This window comes from Melanostigma gelatinosum, assembly GCF_949748355.1.
Source record: "Melanostigma gelatinosum genome assembly, chromosome: 2".
Classification (NCBI taxonomy): Eukaryota; Metazoa; Chordata; class Actinopteri; order Perciformes; family Zoarcidae; genus Melanostigma; species Melanostigma gelatinosum.
In genome coordinates this window covers 13,482,267-13,505,391 of record NC_136635.1, presented here as the reverse complement: position 1 = coordinate 13,505,391, position 23,125 = coordinate 13,482,267, and the positions used below count along the sequence as shown (strand labels likewise).

The following is a 23,125-nucleotide window of genomic DNA, read 5'->3' as shown; positions in this document are numbered from 1 at the left end:
ACATTATTATTGTGTTCTGTCAAAATAAATTATGAAATCAAAACCCATGTTCTGGTGCTTCATTGCTTCGTTATTCAAATGCATGGTATGGCTTTATAGTTTCTCTATAATACATTAGGATGTTGTGATAGCAATCATTTTAAGTAGCTGTGAAGCAGCATAGAAGTGTTTAGTTTAACCATAGCTTTTTAATAAAGGTTGGTCTAAATCGGTGGTTCCCAAACTCATGCCTCCATCTGGAAGCCCTTTCCACCATCAAGTAACCTGTTTGCATATTTTTATTTTATCAAGCATAACATTTCTGGTGCAAACTAGAAAGAGCATTTAGGAAAAAAATAATGTTTTGCTTTCTCAGTCAATTTTGGTAACTTTAATTTAGACATGATACTATCAACCACAGTACTACAGTACATGTGAACTACAATTGTGCAGTCTCCTGTTTAATTCAGAACATGCTGGACAATGGCAGCTAAGTGCTACTGTTTAGATTTGTGTGTCCTTTCTCTTGTGCTTGCACATTACTGATGGCATAGTGACTAATAGCCAAATGGTGAAAAAAGTATTGAAATACTTTTCGGAAATCATCAAAGTAAATCAAATGATAGAATATAACATTCTGTATGTTTTCAACCATAACCAAAACTAATTTGAGTTGCGTTATTGGAATAAATTAATCTAAAGAAAACATGCGGGTGAGGCCAGGAAGTACTACAAAGGAAGTGATGTGAGTGCTCGGATTGGTCCAGACAGTGCATGCACTTCCGCTGCTTTTTGGGCTCGCGATCTAATATACATGTCTATGCTAGCGATACAATTTTCTCCCTCCTGTGCGAGGTAGACCCGCACTATCTCAACAATATCCTCCTCAGACCGACGTGCGCTGCAGTCCGTGTCTCGACATGACCTTTTCTTAAGACCCAGCGGCTGTCTGTGAGAGAGAGGTAGGCTGAAACACACCATATACACCAAACTCTGAGTGCAGTCTTTGTCCCAACATCCACCTCTCAGTGTGAGCATGCTAACAAGCTAATGTTATGGTGCGGGGATCGATAACCAATAACTCCGGCAACGTGCCGATAGGACTAAATAGAGGTAGAACTGCGTTGACATCGTTAAAATCCTCATGTCCACCATGTTGGGTGTTGCAGCATTTGAAGAGCAGGAGCATTAGGAATCATAACTGTTAGCTTGTTAGCATTAGCTACCTGACCGTTGAAAAGGACCGAGAGGCTAACAACACTGGTGAATGTGAGCTAGCTACGCTAACATAACATTTGCTCATAAAATGTTAAGTTAGTCCCTTAAGGTTTGAGGGATGCTAATAGCTGTGTTTTCATTTATGTTTTAATAACGTTTAATTTGATTGTAAACAGTGTTCACTCAAAATTACAACAGAATTTACATCCTCAGATGTCGCCTGTCACAGTTAGTAAATGATTATAACCTATGCCATTCTATAGTGTTTTTGTGTCTTTATTTGGGCACATTTCTATAGCAATAAATACTGTCGCCATCTTGGAAGGCAGTTGAAAACTTAATAACAACGGGCCCCAATTGTCCCTGATTTAATACAGATGCTTTCTGTGTCACTTTTATTTCTATTCTAAAACATTTGTATATATTGGAGTGGTTTTACGTGTTCTGGCTAACTGTTTCAGAAAGCCCACTTGCTTTTAAAGCAGTTATAAATACTTGAGTATTAACATTGGTTAAAATGTCCATGTAAAGTGAAGGGTGAAGCCTACAGCTCGGAGTCCACTGTGTATTATCCCGCGTCTCTGCAGCCCCACTGACCGTTACAGAGTATTTTATCTTCTTTCAGCGCATTGTTTTGGTTTCACGGCCCAAAATATTACTGCTCTCAACATCTGTTTCAGTCACAGCAGGCAGCTGTTTTCAAGGAAAAGCCTGACTGTACAGTACTTGCCCACCACCAAATGACAGACGGACAGAGTTAGTAACTAGCTGGTGGACATAGTGGAGTATTAAGCACCTAAAGAAACAGATATTCGCCTCATGAAAGTTGGTGGGAAAAATAAAAGGAAAGTGAATATTCAGTATTGGACTTACAAGTGCCAGGTGCACAGAAACGCCACACCAATTGAATGGAAATGTTGCTCCATGTCTGTTTTACGGTGTAAATAATATGTAATTGTTTGCCAAAGAGTTGGCCATAACATCTGTATAAGAGGATCGTGACAATGTTGTTTTTTTAGCTTGTTGCGTTGGCAAAAAAAATAAATTATGTCCACTATCATTTATTTTATTGACAATGGAAGTGGGTACATGTAATGTGAACGTTGTTGTCATAGTGATGAACCCACAGCGAATTATCATCCATCTGTGCACTCGAGTTATTTTGTGTTTCAGCTCAGTGTCTTAATTGTGCCTTTCACACATTCTACTCATCAACCTCGCTTCCAGAGCAGCAATAGTCAGCTGTTTTCAACAAGAAAGTGCTGACAAACTCATTGTACACTACCTGCTCAGCACCAAACAGTGGAGAATTTAGTAAGCTAAAGACAACGATGCCCTTCTCTTGAGTTATTGAGTAATCAAAATGGTTCTTGAAGGAGACTTACTTTTGTCAGGTGGCCAGAAACAAGACCACACATGAATGCTGATATTGCTCTGTGTCTGGTGGAATCAGAACAACTTGAATAATATCTTACTTGTAAAGCAAACAAGTGTGAATGTTTCTTTTTAAGAATATGTCATTGCTCCAGCATTTACACTCGTGCTCTTCCGGGTGTGACTTGTCAAAATGTCAAACTAACAATTTAAAAATGTCCTGTTCATAAATGTTCAAATTAATTATAAAATCTTAGTGTTATTACTATTTTATTCAAGAGTTTATTAAATCGTTAACCCTGTTTTTTTGTCGCTGAATTCATTTTGTGATATAGATAAGTTGCTTGTAAAATATATTTGATCATTGCTTTGCAGTATTAGTATCTAAAAAGTGTTTTAAAATGTACTACAGGAAGTGGTGTTCGGGTTGGCTAAATATTGTGTTTTTCTGCTGCAGGTCCACGATGTCTGAACTTTTTATGGAGTGTGTTGAGGAGGAGCTGGAGCCGTGGCAGAAACAAGTTCCTGACGTTCAATTGATAGATGATGATGATGACGACGATGAACCCATCTTCGTTGGAGTGCTCTGTATGCCATAGCACATTTTCAATATGTTAATGTCTTTAAACACCTCATTTTGTTGATGTTTAAGCTCCACAAACACAAATAACTGTATAATCATATGACATATGTCTAGTCCAGAATCACCATCTGCCTTTAAGTAATACACTATTTAATATAAGCTCAGTATTGATAGTTGTGTGCTTGTGTTCCAGCCTGTTGCACATAATGTTTGCTGATAGTTTGTTTAAGTTTATTTACATATAAAGACAAAATATCCCATTGAAGTGATTATTTTGGCAACTTTTGTATGTTCTTGCAGCTAATAACCAGAGGGAAGGTAAGCCTAACCCTCCCCCACCTCCTCAGAGGAACAGTGCAGCGAAACCAGAAATACAGCATCCTGCTCCTAAGCCTGCCATTGGCTCCTCACAAATGCTGCCGTTGAGTCTGGCTGGAAAGGCAATGAACAATACAGCTAATCTGACAACAGTGACCCCACAGCCTGTTATCGTCAATAACCAGGTATTTGTGGTATTCAAATATTTTTCTGCAAATACTGTATAATATAAACAAACAGCTGTTAAGTTAATTATCGTCTGTCTTTCTTTCTTTTTTTAAATAGGGCTTTATTGTCACTTCTCCACAATTGGCAAACAGCAGTGAGTTCATTGCCTCTCTTGGGAGCCACTACCCTCCCGGGACTTCATTTACAATCGTACCAGGTAAATCTGAGTATGATATAATATGAGAAGGAAACCTTCTTTCCCCTGATTTTGTTATGTAACAGAAAAGCTTCATCGAAGACATTTTAATCTGGTAATGTTAAGTTTGTGTGTTCTGTCTTCCAGCTGCTCAGCAGCATCTTTTTCAGCAGGTCACGTCAGGCTTAGTAATGCCTGGTGCTGTCCACAGGCCTCAGGTGCAACAAATCAGCAACAATATTGTGACGTTGTCTAACGTGCTGACTCCTGCCGTCTATTCGGCTCAATCTCACCAGATACAACTCAACCGCTCCCTCTCACAATCTTTTCAGACCTTTTCTATGCCTGTAAAGGCCACGAACAATAACAGAGGTAATTGTATTTTCTAATGTAACGTTTAACATTAGTTCACCATACTTGCAGCAATAACCAAAATGTTTATGTATTTTGGGGGATTTCCTACAGATCAAAGCTCAGTCAAACGAGTATTGGCACCGCAGCAAACAGACAGCGCGGCAAAAAGAGCCAAGGTTGATTTAGGTAAGTTTCTGTTACTGCAGTAATTTAAAGGGCAAATACGCCACCTTTTATGTCGATGTCCAATCAGTGCTGATGGTATATGTAGTCAAATCAAGAAATAAATTCCCCAGTGCGTGCTATATTGACCGAGAATGCAGATGTTTTTCCTGCTGCAGAGCCGTGTTGTGTTCTACAACACGGATGCATCCAGGATGCATTGCAAGTTCGCCGTTCCCCGTACATCTTCTGTATTCAAGTTTATCTTGTACACCGAACTAAGACGAGCTTAATTACCAGCAGCCCCAAAATCGCCCTGCTGGTCTAACACACACGCGGCTCGCGCTCTCGCTAACTAACACTGCTCGCGCTGACATTCAAAGCTGAAGTAGCACTCTGTAGTTCTTCCGTATACCAAGTCCTTCACTGGTATACGGAAGAACAACAGATCTATCAGATGCAACACAGAGAAAATCGAGAGAGCTGCAAGCGTTTTACACACCATATACCGAACTCGGAGAGGTAAAGATAAGGTTGAAAATCTGCAAATTCTCCCTTTAATGATCCAGTTTTGTTGTCTAATTTATGTCAGCACTGTCAATTGTAACATCTAACTTGTTTTTCTGTAGGGACGCAAAAAGCAATGCTTCCAGTGGAAAACGGCATCTTCAAGAAAAAGTGCCAAAGGTGTCAAGAAGAATTCCTCACACAAGAGGCCCTGAAATTTCATATGGTGGTGAGTGAACATATTGTGTTCACGAGTGGAATTAAACAGGAGTTATGTAATGTATATAGTTTATAAACATAAACATAGATTGGCCCCATTTTCACTGATATCTGATCCAGCTATTTTAGTCAATGCTCAGTATAAAGTGCATCCTGATTGTCAGAGTCATCAGACGTCTTTTTCCGAATGGTATATTTTCTAACTGGTCTTATCTGTATCTTATCTTAACAATCTCCCTCAAAGTGATTTTGTCATTTAAGCATTCTGACATCAGTTATTTTTAAATACAAATGCTCTTGATGTGTTTGCATCAACATGAAGTTTGCCTATTTATCTAAAATGTCTCTTTATTTCAGAGCTGCATTGTGGAAAGCGCAGCTCAATCAGCGCTGAATATTGGTGGAAACAAGCGCATCATGCTGGTCTCAGAGTTCTACTATGGACGCTTTGAGGGAGATGGGAACAAAAAGGATACGCAGAAGCCCAACGCCACTTTCAAGTGCCAGAGCTGTTTAAAAGTTCTCAAGAACAACATCAGGTATGGTCATGCGTTTTCTTGCCCCCATTAAAATTGGGATAAAATCCATTTCGTTCCATACGTTGTGGTTTATTTGTATTTGTTTGACACTGCTGAACCAGTGATGTGAGTTCTGTTTAAACCCAACGTTGTGAGGCGTCACAAACTCTATACAGTCGTTAATATGCTCTCAAAAAGCAGACTGGGACTTAAAGGACTTGCTGAAAATCTGCTCATTGCCACTAAAGAGTGTGGATGTCTACCGTGGTCCTCACTGCAGGTTTCCTCTCAGATGGAGGACAGTAGCCGACCCGTTTCCCTCATGAGCCTAAACATGAAAAATGACTGCTAGTTGAGGTGCCGAAAGAACCTTGCTTTGGAACATTGCAAAAAAACAGCTTCTGTAAGCGGCTTTTAATGGGGAAACACATTTGTACTGCGGCCTCTCATAGACGAGGTCAAAGTTCATCCACATAAGAATTTCTATTAGGGGAGCTAAGGCAGCAGAATGTGCCGGCTGAAAAATCGTCCGTGCCTCGCCAGGGCGGCGGTGGCAGGTAGCTGTGGAGGCGCCCGTGGAGCAATACATCATTAGGCAAAACCAAATATTTGTGTAATTGCTGATATTATAACGGTCATTATACATGCTTAGGAAGTGAGGTGCCAGGAAAATACTTAATTTATGTTCAAACCCTTTGGGACCTTGACCATAACCGCTCCACACAAGACATGAATATTAGTTTTTGTCCCTGCTACTTGACATAGGTTTGGTTTTAATGCGCCAATGTTCTATTTTTAAATGGAAATATTCCTTAGATCACTTCAAATGTGCTGCATTATAGATTATGAGCCCACGGTTGTTGTATGTGTGCGATGATGTTACAATCTGCTGAATGAAGACCTTTTTTTTTCTCACAACAATTAGCCGATCATTTTCTAGATTAGTTGGGTAATTGTTGAGTCGATGAAATGTCAGACATAGTGAGAAAATGCAAGTTCAGAGAGCCCAGCCAGACGTCCTCATATCCAAACCCCAGCATTACACAATTCACTATCGTATAAGACAAACCACAGCAGCAAATCATCATAACCTCATAGCTGAAGCCAGCCAATGTTGACATTTGACATGTTGAGTTAATCCTTTCAGCTCTGTTTGTTGTCTCGTGTCTAATGTGTGTGTCTGTGTGTGTGTACATGTCCCCCTCTTGTGCAGGTTCATGAACCACATGAAGCACCACCTGGAGCTGGAGAAGCAGAACAGCGAGAGCTGGGAAAGCCACACAACCTGCCAGCATTGCTATCGACAGTACATGACTCCATTCCAGCTGCAGTGCCACATCGAAAGTGCTCACAGCCCGATCGAATCCTCAAGTATGACATGATAGTAGTTACGGCTCAATCTGACAGCTGATGACAGTTTGCTCAAACACTATGGGACTTTTTGTGATTTTTCTTTTCATTCCTTTTTAAGCCAATTGCAAGATATGTGAGCTGGCGTTTGAGTCGGAGCAAGTTCTCCTAGAACACATGAAGGACAACCACAAGCCCGGCGAAATGCCCTACGTCTGCCAGGTCTGTCACTTTCTACTGGGTAGTGATGTGATTTATTCTTGAAATGATGAAAACATTCACTGATACTGAAATTCTGTTTCACTGATTCCGCAGGTCTGCAATTACAGATCCTCTTTCTTCTCAGAAGTGGAGACACATTTCCGAAGTGTCCACGAAAACACAAAAGACCTGCTCTGTCCCTTCTGTCTCAAAGTGCTTCGAAGTAGTCATATATACATGCAACACTACATGAAACATCAGGTATGATGCTGCATTTCATTTAGTCTGCTGTGAAGCTACTCAAGACTTTCTAAGAGCTTCATACTGAAATCTAACAGATTTGGAGTCATGGCCGACAAAGCAATGTGTTTACTGTGAATTCTTAAGATCATAAAAAGTATCTTTGCAAGAGTTTGAACTCACTTTTAGTTTGTACTATTAGCCCCAACTCCCACGGTTGGATTGATTTGGTTGTCTGCCTTGCACCTTACCGTAATACTTCACCTGCCCTAAAGGAGCCATAAATATGTTTGCGTTAGAACCAAACTAAATGAATTGCTGCTCTATTAATAGCAATGAAAGTAGTTTCTCTCATACTCGTTATATTCTTTCTGTGAATACAAATTAAACATCTTGGCAATTAGCCTTTCGTGGCACCACTTATTCATCAACTTGTTTTTTCTATTTCAGAAAAAAGGGATCCATCGCTGTGGAAAATGCAGACTGAATTTTCTCACCTACAAGGAAAGAGTGGAGCACAGGACTCACTTCCACAAGACTTACAGAAAACCTAGAGCCCTGGAAGGCCTTCCTCCGGGAACAAAGGTCTGACCCCGTCACAACAACATCAGCATGATATTCATTTTAGATATGTTCATACAAATTACATTCAGTGTCCATGCACATTGTGTCCTCTTTCCAGGTGACCATTCGAGCCTCCCTGGCAGCAAAGACTCCCACATTGCAGACCTCCCCCGATCGATCTGGCTTCATTGTCGTTCCAGAAAGTTTCAATCAGCAAACCAAACCTCCAGCCGTTGTTTCAAAGTCTAAGTCAAACAGCTCCGGAGCAGGAAAAGCCAAGACGACTCTGATCAAGAAGCAAGATGGCCGGACTACCAGGAACAATCTGGCACTCAGGAGTCTCAGGTTGTCAACTCAACTCAGCAGCCGGAGACACGACAGCAATAACTAATTCAAGTTTTTATGGAACAACAGAATTCTTTGTTAATACAGAACGATAATTTGTGCTGCAGTTAAAACAAAAAAATGGGTCAAACCTTTGTTATTAAAAGGTTTTAGTACTTTTAGTTTGAAAACTGCCCTTGGAAATCTCCAGCATGTCCTCACTGATACAGAGCCCCACGTCCTGACAGGGGGGGGGGGGGCAGATTAATAGAAGTTATTAAATCCTAGTAATACACAAAGTGGCTAATTGCATTTTCAAAACAATTTCCTGGCAGTCTTCATTAGGCTGGCTAAAAATAATATCCCGTAAAGAAGATGGAGTGGGCGCTGTTTCTTTAACAAACGAATGAGTGTGATATTTGGTTAATTGGGCTCAGTAATCAAAAACAATATACTGCCTTTAGTCACATGATGTGGGCTTTTAAGCAGATGAGACATAAGATAATGTAGTGGTGTAACAGAAGAGTTCAGACTAGTAGAATATAATAAGGAACCTGCAGACCTCTCAGCACACAATTAACATAAGTAATTGGTTTGTGCATCTGCTATAATGAACCAATTTAGACTGGTACAGGCTTAAACATTCATCCCTTTCAGTGTAATCTGACCTGACCCATGAAAAGAAGGCGTTCTCAATCTGAATATCTTTGTGTTTTGTGCAAATTTCAGAGTCAATGGAGGCTCGTTCACGTGCATCGAGTGCAACACACAGGTCGACGACTTCTTTTCTCATTTCCCAATGTTTTCAAATTGCGGTGCATGCAAATATCGGACAAGTTGCAAAGTCGCCATTGGGAATCATATGATCAGGTGAGTGGAGAAAAAAACGACGTTATTTTAGGCCCAGTGTATTTATCTGACAAATCTTTCTTTGTCCTTTGTTAGATTCCATAGTACCATAACCAAAAACAGATTTTTGAAAATGCATCACAAGAAAAGCCTCGCTGCATTAAAGTAAGTATGCTTCATTAAGTCTGTTCTGCATTCAATAGCAAACACTTTCTGATTGAAATGGCTCAAACGTACATTTTTGCTTCCCCCCAGACTAACCCTGGTCTGTCTCAACTGCGACCTCCTCGTGGACGCGTCAGGCGGTGACCTGATGACCAAACACTTAACCGATAGACCAAATCACATATGCAAAGTCGTTCAGGAGAAAGGTACGCGTCTTTCTTCCTGTACCATGGCTGGTGTTTAGTGTTGCACCTTTCTTGAAAAGGTTGTTTCTTCTTTTTAACCCAGCAGATATCAAAGCCAAAGACCAAGTGTGAGTAGAAACCACTACCCACATTAATCTAGAAAAAATACTGTTGAAGACCAAAGAACATGTATTAAATTCTAAGTCCTGAGATTAATTTGCATCGTTGTTGTTTTTTCTGCCACAGCTATAAATCTTCTGTGTAAATCGCATGTCCTGTGTTCTCCTTTAAGAGAATGTCTAAATTGTCTGGTGTCACAATGGCGCCCCCGGTCTTTGCCTTCGCCAGTTGGGAGACATCTACCTCCTTATCGACGTAGAGAACTTGTTTTTAAAGAGCCAATCAAATTGTTTAATTTTCAACCTTATTTGCTTAAAGCGATCTTTACGCTGACTAACAGCCAGACAGCTGTTAGCACAAAGACACTGTTTCACATTACCGGTTACAACATCATTAGAGCTGCAGTTGTTAGTCAACCAATCGATTAGTCGATTGACAGAAATATAGTTGCTTATTACTATTTTCATAATCAATTCTTTGTAAAAGTAATTTTTAATTCAAAAATGCTGTTTTCAGCCATTCCAATGTGGAGGTTTCCTGCTTTTCTCTGACACTGAAACCCACTTCTTTCACATTTTTCTGACATTTTAAAGACCAAAACATTACTCTAGCAAATAAACGTCAGATTGGTCGATAATAAAAAATAATCATTAACCATCATTGATTCCTAAGCTTCATTATAACCTGTTTGATTTCACTAGAGTACCAGTTAACAAATGTCCAGTACTGCTGTGTAATATTGTTTGGCAGCAGTGTGTTTGGCCAACTAATTAATAGTAGCATATTGCTAAAGGCTTTAATTATATCTAAAAGATGCTTTTTAATGATGTCCTCTTACTTTTGTGCAGGCAACTCGTCTTGAGCCAGCCTGCTAAAGTCTTCTACGTCTTGATGCCGGTGCCTGCTCAAAGACTATAGGAGAAGGAAAGTGTCTCACTGTTGACCAACCAGAGTCACGGCTGATGTTACCAGAAGCTGATCAGGAAAAGGGTCCCGCAGGAATAACTGTTACTGGAGTTTCCTCGGAAGGACACTCGAAGCAGTCGTCGCTGCCTTCCTGTACATCAGATGGAGTTTTAGATCTGTGCGACGAGTCGGTGGGTAACTCTGAGAGGCTGGATGTCAGAGAGCAGGTCCCTGAGAACGAGACGAGGGAACAACAAACCTAATCACAATGAACCAGTAAACAATGCTCCTGACACGGAGATTACTTAAGAATAACCGCTTCATCAGTTGGCATCGTTTCTTTTACAAAAATCAAACATGATCATGCTGGTATTTGTGACTGATCCCCTCAAGAGTCGTGTGTTTGGCAAGTCGATTTCAACAGGGTTGTTTTTTTCCTCTTCTGCATAACTTCCATTACCTACGTAAATAGATGTAAAGTGTCCTTGTATTGATGAACATAAATACATCCACTACAGTCTTCTTAGTTGCCCTATAAACTACAGAGTTAAATAATTAATCGTCATACTTTTAAACATCAGAAATTAAACTTAAATGATTTTTGGCCCATTTTGTAGTTCTTAAAAGTTTCAAAACCTGATTGATGTCCTGAAGAAAACCCATCTGTCATGAAGAGGACAGTGTTCTGCTCCTCAGTGTTTTTGATCTGCTTAACTGAGAAAGATGAACACTTGCCAATGACTTCACTGTGAAACTCACTCAGTGGTACAGAATATACAGGCTCACTTTCTCTACGGTGATTTATTGATGCATTTTAAATTCTCAATGCAGTCCTCTTAAAAGTACAAATACTGAAATAATGTGATGTTGCCTCTTAGTCCAATTTGTTTAAGCAGTTTGACTCCTGTTTCCATCTGAGATTTGTTTTGTTGTAATCTTGATTTTTAGTTTGTTTTAGCTCGTTTGGGCTTTTGAGACATTTTACCTTCCCTTAATCTGTGGTTAGTTGTCATTGAATAATGTTAAAATTATTTTACGAGAAGTAATCTCTAAACCGCTCCCAGTAAATGTAACTTGAGGTTGTTCTAATAAGAACGTACAATATCACTGAATTGTTTTTACATTGTTTACAGAAATGTGGGTTTATGGCAGAAGTAATGGTCCATAATTGATGTGGTCCAAGTACATTATGTTGTTACCAGCTGGTTTCACTAGAGTAACATGTAGTACATGTATAGATAATGTAAGCATCCGATTTTTTTTGTTCTGAAAAGTGTCCGATTTGTGAAATGTGGATAAAACAAAAGTAAAAATGGTAATGAATATTAGGTGAAATATACCACAACTATTTGAGGAGTGAGCAGAATAATATGTATGCCAATGTGTTCTCAACTATATTTCATTTCTTCCTTCTGACTGTGTTGAAAGTGCAAGCTTGTAAAATAAATGTAAACACATAACATTTGGCGGAGGTACTCAGCGCCACTCTTCAACTTGATAAAAATCTGTCAGCCAATTATTACGCTGCAGCTGCTGGTTGATGAGATTTCCTTTTATTTTGCATATACGTTTAAACAAAAAGTCTAATTCCCTGTATCTCTGGGAATACTTTATACAATATGATTCGTTTACTTTGCTGACTTAATCTCTCAGAATTCATTGTTAATTCCATAGGTTCTTAATAAGGGTTTTCACTTGTGTAGTATAGAGCCAGTCTGTAAATGCATCTGTCTATGAAGACCCTGTAAATGTAACGCCGAGTCTGTTTTGAATACATGCCTCTGAAGATATTGTGTCTCCGTAGGACACATATTCCTCAGATCTATAAAGTACTGGGTTTGGGTCTGTGTTTTCCTGTCTGTTGTGTAAATAAATCTTTAATACAAGCGGTTTGAGTCTTTGCGTGTTATTTTTCTGAATGTCGCTCTTGAAAGCAGGCAGACTATTTGGTCAACAATGAACTCCAGAGAACTCAGACATTTGGATATTATGTTTACTTATTCCTGAAATATGTCTCAACTGTTTGTAAGCCTTTATTTTACTGAGCCATATTCACTTTGCACTATTGTGCTAATAAGCAGAGTTCATATAAAATAAATGGGCAGTAGTGAAACATAATTATAAAATACATATATAAGTTACTTTACTATTATAATAAAAAAATACAATAATTTACAAAAAACTAAATAAACAATTACAGCTGTTCGAGGGACGTTGCTGAATGTGGAATTAAGAGTGGAGTAAGAGATTTAGGCTAAATAAAACAAATATTGAATGTAACGTTTAAATTCAGTTAACATAATAGCCAGTTTTGTTACATTTGAAGTAGATACGTTAAAAAATATCCGTTGGAATTTTCAAAATAAGTGCATTTCTGATTTTGTCTCGTATTACTAAATGTTAGTTCATTGAGCGAATTGACTCTGACGTGGAGACGTTTAGATTTTACGGGAGCTGACGTGTTTGTCAACGCTCCTTTTTTATTGGCTTAGCACACGGACACGCAGCGTTCCCAGGACAACGAAATCCCAAACAACCGTAGAAACCCCGGCGAAACCTCGGGTTAACAACGGCCAATTAATCACCCACGAAGACTGGCATCGGAACTTGCTTGAAGTAAATTAATCCAAAGTTGTTTTTCGCATTAGAGAGTTAAGAGGAGTTATAAGTCGAGGAGGCGGGAATCGACGAAACGCACCACAGACATGGTCAGTTTACCATGGAGTTAATGTTAGCTCCACTGCTACAAACAAACCAGGTCACGCTCATCAGCCCATTCAGTGTGTTCCTATATGTGTCCTGCATGTGTTTCATTGGGACAGAGTCGTGACTGGGCGCACAGCCAGCGGCCGATGCTGATGAACCAGGAGCGGCAGAACCAGGAGCAGCTCCGGCAGCAGGAGGCCAAGCGTGTGGACAGAGCGCGGCAGATGGAGGCCGGTGTGCGGGACGAGGGCTGCTTTGAGAGGAGGAGGTACCAGCGACAGGTGCAGGAGGAACTCAAGGAGGAGCAAACGAAGAGCGCTATGCTGAAGGTATATGTTGCAGGTTGTGTTTGACAAGTTGCCAATTCGCTCTGATGTCATTCGATGATTTAATGTCATTATGCAACACTGGGTGGCACAACGAAATGCAGATGTAGCCCTTTTGCTACACAAGAAAAACATGACAAAACAACACAAAAACAGTAGTGCATAACTGTAGCTCTTCTTACTGCTGAAAAAGAGATGAAGATGTTCAACCTTATTATACGGGTAACATGGAGGAGTTGTGAGGAAGCTGTTTGAATGAACAATACTCCAAATTTAGCAATAGTTGGTTCATTTCTGTTTTATTGGTAATCACGATTAAAACCAAATCCAAGCCCGTTGCTGGTGTGAGATCCAACCTTTGATAAACACTGCTTTATAAAACACTACGCTGTCTCATCAATGTATAAACTGTAACTTACCTAAACTCAGATGCAGATCATCGTAATTAAACTGTCACTTGCAGGCGGAGGAGGAGAGAAGAAACAGAGAAAAGCAACTCGAGCAAGAGAAGAGAATGGCTAAGGAGCTGGCCCGCATCAACTATGAGACACAAAGAGAGGAGAAAATGAGACAGCATGTCAAAGAGAACAGGTATGCACACTTACTCATTACCTGGACTTACTTTATATTCTGGGGCAATATACAAATGCAACACTTCTTGCTTTAATGTCATCTTTCTCTGCTTTGGTCTCTTCTTTATTGATGCAACTATAACTATTTCAATACCTTTCAGCGTGGAGCTTCGAGAACTTGAGTCTAAGCTGAAATCTGCATATTTGAATAAGGAAAGAGCCGCACAGATTGCTGAGCAGGAAGCTATGAGGTTTAAGACAATGGTGAGCACCGTCCTCATTGATTTCAGTCATTTCACATTAACAAGTCTGAACCGCTGGTTGTGAAAGATGGATTCTTCCTTTAAATACCTCTAGATGATTTCCTTTGCACAATGGCCACCGGGCCAGAGATCCAGTGTTATTATTCCAACACTGTAAAGAACATTCAACACAGGCTAGATACCGTGTACGTTCTCTTTCTGACATTAGCGTGAGGAGGCAGACTTAGCCCGCAAGATGAAGGGCGAACATGAGCGAGCAGATGTTGAGCAGCAGAAAGTGGAGCAGAAACGCCACGAGGAGCTGGTGCAGTGTCAGAGAGAGCTGGAGCAGCAGCTCGTCGAGAAGGAGCGCAAGAGACAAGAGGCATACGAGGAGTTCCTCAAAGAGAAGCTCCTGGTTGATGAGATTGTCAGGAAGATTTACGAAGAGGATCAGATGTGAGTCCTTCATTACTAATTCTTACAGTCTTTAAGGCGAATGCACAATGCATACAAGTATTTTTGTTTGTGCTAAACACAGCAGTCAAGAGATAACATTTGTATGCATTTCAAAGCTTCTACTAGCATCCGCTTCTTCCAGAGAAACCGGTAAGGCCGTGGTAGTGTGATTGATGTATTTAAAAAGATAATGTTGTTTTCTGAAGGGAGAGACAGCTGAAACTGGAGAAGGTCAGAGCCACTCAGCAACACATTGAAGAGTTCAAGAAACAGCAGGCCGAGTGGAGACGCATGGAGCAAGAAAGGATGGAGGCCGAGAACAAGCGCATCATGGAGTTTGTGATTCATCGGGAACACATGGAGGAGAGCAATATGGCCAGGATCAGAGAGAGAGAAAAGGGAAAGGAGCATCTTCATAAAATAGTTAAGACAACTTTTTTTAAATGTGTTCCCATTCTTTTATCTTTTCATTCATTGACACATGCCTGTATTTACCACGAACAATCTTTCTTATCTGTTCTCCTCTAGCTTTCTAACCAGATGGAAGAGGAGAGGCAGCAGCGTGAAGAGACGGAGCGAGTCCGTGAGGAATTTTATTTTGAAGAACAGGAAGAGGCTAACAGGCAGAGAGACATTGTAAGTATCATTGCTTCACTGTTTCACTATTTAAACATCCATACTAAGCAATTCTGACTATAATAGGGTAACAGTTGAGACAAAGTAAGAACAAGTATATTTATTTATATACTGGATATTAAGGGTCCAAGTAATTTAGAGTTATTAGCAATTCATTTGTCAATCTTTTTTTAATGTATTAATCATGTGGTCTATAGAATATTGTAAAACAATGAAGAATAACCATTATGAGACAAGAGACATACACAGAGTCCTGTGTGCTCCTGAATGATCTTAATGTTTCTCTAAACATTCACCGAACAGGAAGAGATGGAGAAGAAAATCAGACAGAGGCTGATGATGCAGCAGAGCTGCCAGCAGCAGATGGTTTTCAAAGAGATGCGAAGGCAGGCCGAGAAAGAGGAAGAGGAGGCCTTCAGGAAAATGATGATGGCCAAGTTTGCAGAAGACGATCGCTTGGAGCAGATGAATGCCCAGAAACGACGCATGAAGCAACTGGAGCACAGACGCGAGGTGGAGAAAATGTTAGAGGACAGAAGACGGCAGCATGAGGCTGACATGGTACGAACCATGCTCGCTGTTTGCATAATCACATCAAGAATGAGGTGGTGCTGGTCTATGTTTACTGTCAGGGGTCATGCTGCGAGTATTTCATCATGGAAGGCAACAGGCAGCAGCAACCAAGTTGTATCATGGTGACATTTGATGACATTAAAATGTGTTAATGAGAGTAGCCCAACAGGACACACATCCCAACGTCTAGTAGCATGGCTGAATACTGAAAGATGTATTTAAGGAACATAAGTGAAACACAACCTAAACTCCAGTATATCATCTTTGACTGTAATGTCAGTTGGTTGAGTTGAATGACTTGCTTTGATAATAACATTGATCTCAAGGAACTGGAGGCTAAAGAAAGAGCAATGGAGCAGGAGAGGGAGGCGCTGCGTCGGCAGATAATTGAAGAGGAGAGGCAGCGACTTCTTAAACGCCACGCAACAAAACTCCTTGGCTACCTACCAAAGGTATGGTGCCGTGTATGGAGCATAAATAATGTCACACAGGTGCATATCTCTTGTAGGTCGAACAAGTGCATGACCGTGAGTGTATCCATTTTCAGGGCTTGCTCCGTGAAGATGACCTGGAGCACTTTGACGAAGACTTCAGAAAAAACTTAAAAACACGTCAGGCAGATATCTTCTCTGAGGACGGCTGGGATAGCGATGAGTAAATTGCATACGATGCCACTAGATGGCAGTTTAAGGTTACAGTGAACTAAATCGCTATTTTTTGTGACCATTTCTCAGCATTCATGATAGCGCTTGTGTAGCATTCAGTAACAACACAGTTATTAATTGACATGTTTTTATTTGGATTGTGCTGACAGGATCTGAATAAAACTCATTCCAGAAAAGATCTGAGGCCGTCTGGTGGCTAAATGTGCCAATAATTAGGAGGCAAATTTCTAAATCCAAATTATTTTGAACCCAAAGTCTTCTATTTATCTGAACCTCTCCGTGTCTATGACTTCCCCCAGTCTAGAGCTTTCATGAACTCGTCTTCTGTGAACGACAGCAGCTTGGCAGCTTCAAAATGCATCTGCACAAAAATAAAAGTCAGTCATTGGGTGTCCAGGGTGTGTGAGACAGGGTGTGTATGAACAGGGTGTGTGAGACAGAGACACGTACCTTTTGTCTTTTGAGAATGTCAATCAGCTTGAGCTGCTTCTTGAAACCCACGATGAGTTCTGCTTTCTGCTTTTTTAGCATTTTGTTTTCAGCAAGTATATTTTCTTTACTCTGATGCTCCTCGCTTATCTTGTCCTTATTCAAAATGATTTAAAACACTGGAATTAGTAGAAGTTAAACACATCTTAGCTTTTGGGCAACCGGAGGACTCATTTGCAAACAATTAAAAACATGTTGAAATCCAGTTGAAGCCGGTACTTTATGTAAATCCAAAGGGCTAAATGAACTTTCCTCTTTTCATCTTCAAACATCATATTCCACGTGTCCCTCAGATATTTTAAAGTCCATTGTGCAGCGTAACATTCAGCGGCCATACATGAAAGCCTCCTGATCTCTCTGCATGCTTCAGTTTTATTATTTAGGTCAGTGGACTCTGCAGTTTATTACTGTGGGAAGTTATGGAGCTCCTGTTTCAACATCTCTGTGATCTGGAACCTTTATCTGCTAAAAGGATAAATTATCGTTTGGCCTTAAAGATTGGTAGCACTTTACATTATTTCACAAATACTTTTTTGATCCTAAAACCATAATAATAAGACACTCATAATCACAAGGCTTTAGAATGATATTAAATGAACCCTGTTACACAGCACATGTTGCTGCTACGCCCTCTACACGTGGAATACATTTGTTATATTCAAATAAAGATTTGATTCTTTGTGATTGTTATGAACATGTTATTATTTATTTTAAGTATTACATGTTTGATTTATGCTACTCTATATCATTTTAAATGATTTTAAATGCACACTGGATTGTACACTGTTTAGAAAGAAGTTCATCTTAGAAAGAATACCATAGTTAGCAACAGTTCAACAGTATTCTTTTATACATGAAAATCTGTAGCTTGTAATAAAAGAACATTTGAATAATTCGATCATGTGTTCCTCAGCACTGTCATTTTCAAACCTTGTTCATCTGTTTCATCTTGTTGAGTTGAGTCTTCGACCTCTCCACCTCCTCCAAAGCTCTGTTCAGACGAACCTCCACAGTGCTGTGGATGCCCGCTGCTTGTTTGTGGGATCTATTCAGATTTTCTATTTCCTGCACAGAGCAAAGCCAGTTCACATGAGTCATGGAAGATGTTCTAACGTTGTCAGCATTGACATGCTACAGACCTTGTGTAATGCAGACACTTGCAGTTGAAGGCCGTCACATTTTTTGTCGGACTCCTCTGCTAAAGCTCTGTGCTTTTCAATCTGTGTCTGCTGGATGTTTGCTGTTTTCTGCAGTCTGGCTCGTTCCTCTTCCAGCTCCTTCATTTTTGCACTAAGTTTAGCATTTTCATCATCCTGCAACGACGGACACATAATGTTATTAATAAACAATGTGAAGTCCTCTATGTTCTTCCTTCACTAGATGGCTCACGGCTGTTCAACTGAAGCTCTGTCCCACTCTGCTGACAGGGCAATAACAGCTCCAACTGAATCATTGTCTATCAACTACTTACCTTCTTATAATATTCACTTGAGAGTTGATCCAGTTCCTCTTGCATGATCCGTAGTTTTGCCTTCAGAAATCGTATTTGAGCGTCTGAAACGCCTTAATAAAACAACAGAGCAACACAGTAAGACTTATGAACCCACGAAAAATACATTAAGAAGTATCGCATGCTATTACTGACAAACATTATGATTTAATGTTAAAGCTCCAATCTAGATTTAATTTAGGAATTCTTAAGTGGCAAGATTTCCTCATGGAAAATCATTTCTTCGTAAATTTTGGATCCCACATTAACCAACATACAGGTCCTCTTGGTTAGAAAATGTAATGAATAATGTGAATGTAATATTTATTGTTATAAAACACATTCAGACTCTGAAGAACGGCGCACTGTAGTGGACCTGTGAAGTTTTTGGATAATTCTAAGACAAAATGACATGCGATTAATGAATAAAACTTGGGTTTACTTTTCACAAAGTGACATAAACATTACCTGATCCTACATTGTCTCCAGCGTTAGCCTCGTCATCCACAACATTGGCATGAATCGCGCTGTCGTTCATCTTCTCCTCTATGCTCCGTATCGTCTTTGCCACGAAAAAATCCTCCGAGTCTTCTACAGCTGCTAAATCAGCCACATGAGATATCTTTGGGGTTCTGAAATCAAGCGAAAATACATGACCTGCAGTGTTATTTTCTCACAAATAAAACTGGTCGACGACTCTAAAAATGATTTACACTCAAACTCACACTGTGTTACAGTGAGGCACTTTTCTTTGTTTTCCACTACACATGTGTGATGTTGATGTGACTTTTTTTTTGGTCACCACCTAAGAGGAGGGATGGCAGTTAGAAACAGCATAATGACATGTAGGCCTAAAGCATTAACAGACTAAACCTGTGGATGGTAAACTATCGTAATCTGTTGAGCAAAGTCTCTTCAGGTTTCAGAAATACAAACTTTATAATCTGAACTGACACCTTCACATTAGGCTCCTGCATAGTGCACTGTTGAGGCTTCATCTTCCTGTAGGTGAATAGAGAGACAGAGAGACATGTTGGGAGATAGATACATAAGAAAGAATGAATTATATTGATGATATTTGTCGATTAAGTCCGTTGTCTTACACTGCTTTAATTAGCAATGAATATTTGAATGGTCTGTGTGGAGGCTGGAATAAATGTAGACTTTTGAAAATGAACCACTGAAAAGTCAATAGCCATTCTGGTGAAATGCCCAAGCCTCCAAAGATCTGAGCCTCGGATATGTATTACCTTGACTCCTCTTCATCCTCAATGTCCGTGAACAGGAGGGTCGGAAAGGGTTTTGACAGAACTTCAGTCTGTTCTCTCTAAAATCAGATAAACACCAAGAGCTAGATGCACTTTTAAAGCAAGTCTTTACTCATCAAAATGTCAACATGTGGATAATAACTTACCATAAGTTGGTCTGTCTGTCTTACTAGAGCTGCTGTTTTGGCTTCCAGCTCTGCATTTAAGAGTCTGAAGGAAATAAAACGGAGAATGACAGTACCGTATTAAGGGGCTGTCTTTAACATGTAAGGATTCCAGAGCTACAGGACTGCAAGAAATACAATACATCCACCATGTTTGTAATAATTTGTATACCAAGATTTAGTGCCTTATGGCAGCTTATGGCATCTTTGATTCTGATTCTGATTCTTTAATAGATATGAAATACAGTTTAGATTTTTGGCACATTAACTCTCTTACTTGTGGTCTTAAAACGTTACGTATGGTTTTTAATTGTACGTTTACACGTGATGAATTTCTCTCTCGGATGGTTTGATGACAGAATGAAGTGACGCTGATGGAGTCAAATAGAGTTTAACGAGTGTATAAGAAGAAGTGTGCCTTATTCAATGTTTTTCAAAATATGTGGATCACTGCTTCTTGAAAACGTGAGAGAAATATATGTCTATTGGAACAGGTGCTCTTACTTGTATTGTTCTTCCTTTGCAAAAAGGTCATCTGTGTGCTTCTTTGTTGGACCAGAGGCAGATTTAACCTGCGGTCTCACTTCAACCATTTTGGACCTCACAGCCTTACTGCTGGAGGACGGACGTTTCTTGGGAGACAAAGCAGCAGACTTTATAACATGAATTCACTCAGGAGACATTTCACATTTAAGGGATATTTGTTTATGTTGTGTGTTTATGTTAGAAACAAATATCTGATATTTTATAATCTGATTTTTTAACTCTCAAATATTGATGTTGCTATTTGCCTTGAAGACACAGTATCAGTCAGACTGAAAGTATGCCTCCTACCCCTGCTTTCAGATGAACCAATCTATTTTTTTCAGCAACACATTCTTCAGCATTCCCATAGCTTGAGATATTCATATTCATAACGCTACTTATTTTGTTTTCCTCTGTCTCAACATTAGTTTCTGTAAGTTAGTATTTTGGAAGAGACAGAAGTGAAGAGAGCCAGTGGAGGTAGCGTGACGAGTTAACGTTAGCTTGTGTCAATGTTTGTTGACAAAGGTCAGTGATTTCACCGGTTGGAAACAAATAATTAAACTTTTGCTGGTGGCATACAGACAGTTTAGTCTGAAACAATAAGGCTACAAACCTGCGAAACGACGGACTGAGACGGACGGACGGTTTTATCAAACCTTCTTTCAGCCATTGTGGAAGCAGGGAGACGAGGCGGCTCAGGTTGCATAGCAACTACTTTCTCAGTTCGTGCACAGTACGGTAGCCTCCTACGGACATTTAAGGGCGAACTTTCAACAAAAGTGTTAGGCTACAAATCATTATTTTTCCCAAAATATATTGATTTCAAATAATTAAATAATAATGAATAGTTTGAATTACACAATGAATTGGAATTACTTAGTTATAAATAGTTTGTAGACTAATTTGTCAGAACATGCACCTTGTAAATATAATATCAGCTGAAATAATAATGTTACATTCTGCCTCTGTCTTTTCCTCCAGTCACATTCCCACTTCCTCAAACACACTCATTGCCATTCTCTACCTGTCCACCAGATGCTCTCTGACTTTTTCTCCAATCCCAGTACCTCATCTTCCCCTCCCACCTGCTCACCTGTTTCCTCTTTCCCTTGTCAGGCCTGCAGTAGTTAACCAGCCCTTTTCACTCACTCCCTTCCAGTTCGACAACACCGCTTTGTTGCTTCTTGCTTTTGTGCATCTGATATCCTTCTGTTTCCTGCCTGTCTACCTGCAGGCACCTCTCCCTGCCCCATTCCTGGTATCCTCTGGATTCTACACAATCTCTTTTTGGACTTGCCAATAGGTATAGTATATATACGTTTACCTTTGCAATAAATCCATAAACTGTTCCTGTCTGTGTGGTAGTCTGCATTTGGGTCCTCTTCCTCGCTGCCTCGTCCTCACCCTTTTCTCAAGGAGGCCACAAGCCAAAAAGGTTTGGAACCACTGGTATAATATTTGATAATGCATTGCATTCTATAAACTTAGATTATGTCAAATAAAATGACATGAAAGGTAACTGGTATCTGCAATACATAAAGTGTAGTAGAAATATGAAGTAGCATGGACATATTCAAGTATGGTAAAAGTAGCTCAAAGTTGTACTTAAGTATTGTACTTAAAATGTAGGCTACTTAGTTACTTTCTACCACTGGTAGTTGTCAGATAATAAAGCCTGTAGTATATCAGTGGATGTGTTCTTTAGTGGTGCATATTCTCGAGTAAAGGTACAGTTTACCAAATGACCACATCGTCAAACTGTCAAGATGTTGGTAATCCACATACAAACGCGTATTATTATGAATAATAATAATAGAATTATGAATAATAACAATAATAATAATATGTATTATTATTATTATTATTATTATTATTAATAATAATATGAAATATTTATAATAATCTTTTCATAATTGTTTTTTCTTTAAAAAGCCACACCGCACCTCAAATTACCACACAGCAATAATATTCATATTATTATTAATAATAATAATATGAAAAATTGATAATAATCTTTTCATAATTATTTTTTACTTTACTGTTGTCTTAACATATATACGCAATAAAAATATCCATATTTAAACCGATTTAAACTGACATTCATAGCAATGTGCTCAGTAACGTCTCCAGCTTACATGTTGTTTTTAATGCTGTGGGTCTTAATGCGCATGCGTTCGCCCAACAGCTACTACTCACCATGCACATGCAGAGACATCCCATAACGTGAGGGGTACTGCAGGGCAGAGCACACCGGAGGGACTGGCTAGTTGCCTTGCAGCTGTCCGTTTACTATTTACACCCGCCTGTATTTATATCCATGCATCACGTCGCGTTTGCCAACGACACGTAGTTTTGTTGCACAGCGTCTTTAATTCAGCAAGTGTTGGGACTCGCGATGTCGGAGGAGGACTGGGTGGCAACAACAACAACAGGGCGCGCTGCTGTCCCGTTAGCATCGCGACGACCTCCGGTCCATGTTGTTTAACCCGAGTACACCCGTCCACGCCT

At 39.7% G+C, this 23,125-nt stretch overlaps 2 protein-coding genes across 3 annotated transcripts; one reads left to right on the top strand and one right to left on the bottom strand.

Moving 5' to 3' along the window:
- Positions 1–804: 804 nt before the first annotated feature.
- LOC306790150 (zinc finger protein 280C-like) lies at positions 805–16,672 on the top strand (the record flags this gene model as incomplete). The annotated part of the gene is made up of 27 exons (XM_079286274.1): positions 805–941; positions 3,029–3,159; positions 3,455–3,657; positions 3,758–3,857; positions 3,984–4,208; positions 4,302–4,376; positions 4,982–5,088; positions 5,436–5,617; positions 6,810–6,967; positions 7,068–7,168; positions 7,262–7,408; positions 7,838–7,972; positions 8,070–8,296; positions 9,005–9,145; positions 9,221–9,289; positions 9,380–9,495; positions 9,578–9,602; positions 10,443–10,491; positions 13,323–13,535; positions 13,996–14,123; positions 14,266–14,368; positions 14,576–14,805; positions 15,012–15,228; positions 15,334–15,441; positions 15,745–16,002; positions 16,341–16,466; positions 16,562–16,672. Exons 2-27 carry the CDS (start codon positions 3,036–3,038, stop codon positions 16,670–16,672), a joined length of 3,678 nt encoding a protein of 1,225 aa, XP_079142400.1. The 5' UTR covers positions 805–941; positions 3,029–3,035.
- Positions 16,673–16,874: 202 nt separating this feature from the next.
- Positions 16,875–22,901, bottom strand: tex9 (testis expressed 9). Of its 2 annotated transcripts, none has more exons than XM_079291317.1 (12): positions 22,814–22,901; positions 20,594–20,721; positions 20,072–20,135; positions 19,908–19,984; positions 19,614–19,659; positions 19,383–19,462; positions 19,126–19,289; positions 18,640–18,731; positions 18,308–18,481; positions 18,099–18,233; positions 17,130–17,264; positions 16,875–17,040 (listed from the first exon to the last, which is right to left on the bottom strand). In XM_079291317.1, the coding sequence occupies exons 1-12, from the start codon at positions 22,835–22,837 to the stop codon at positions 16,963–16,965; spliced, it is 1,197 nt and encodes a 398-aa protein (XP_079147443.1). In that variant the 5' UTR covers positions 22,838–22,901; the 3' UTR covers positions 16,875–16,962. The 2 variants fall into 2 exon arrangements, with proteins under 2 accessions (XP_079147443.1, XP_079147442.1); XM_079291316.1 differs by lacking the exon at positions 22,814–22,901 and adding an exon at positions 21,231–21,326.
- Between the last annotated feature and the right edge of the window lie 224 nt (positions 22,902–23,125).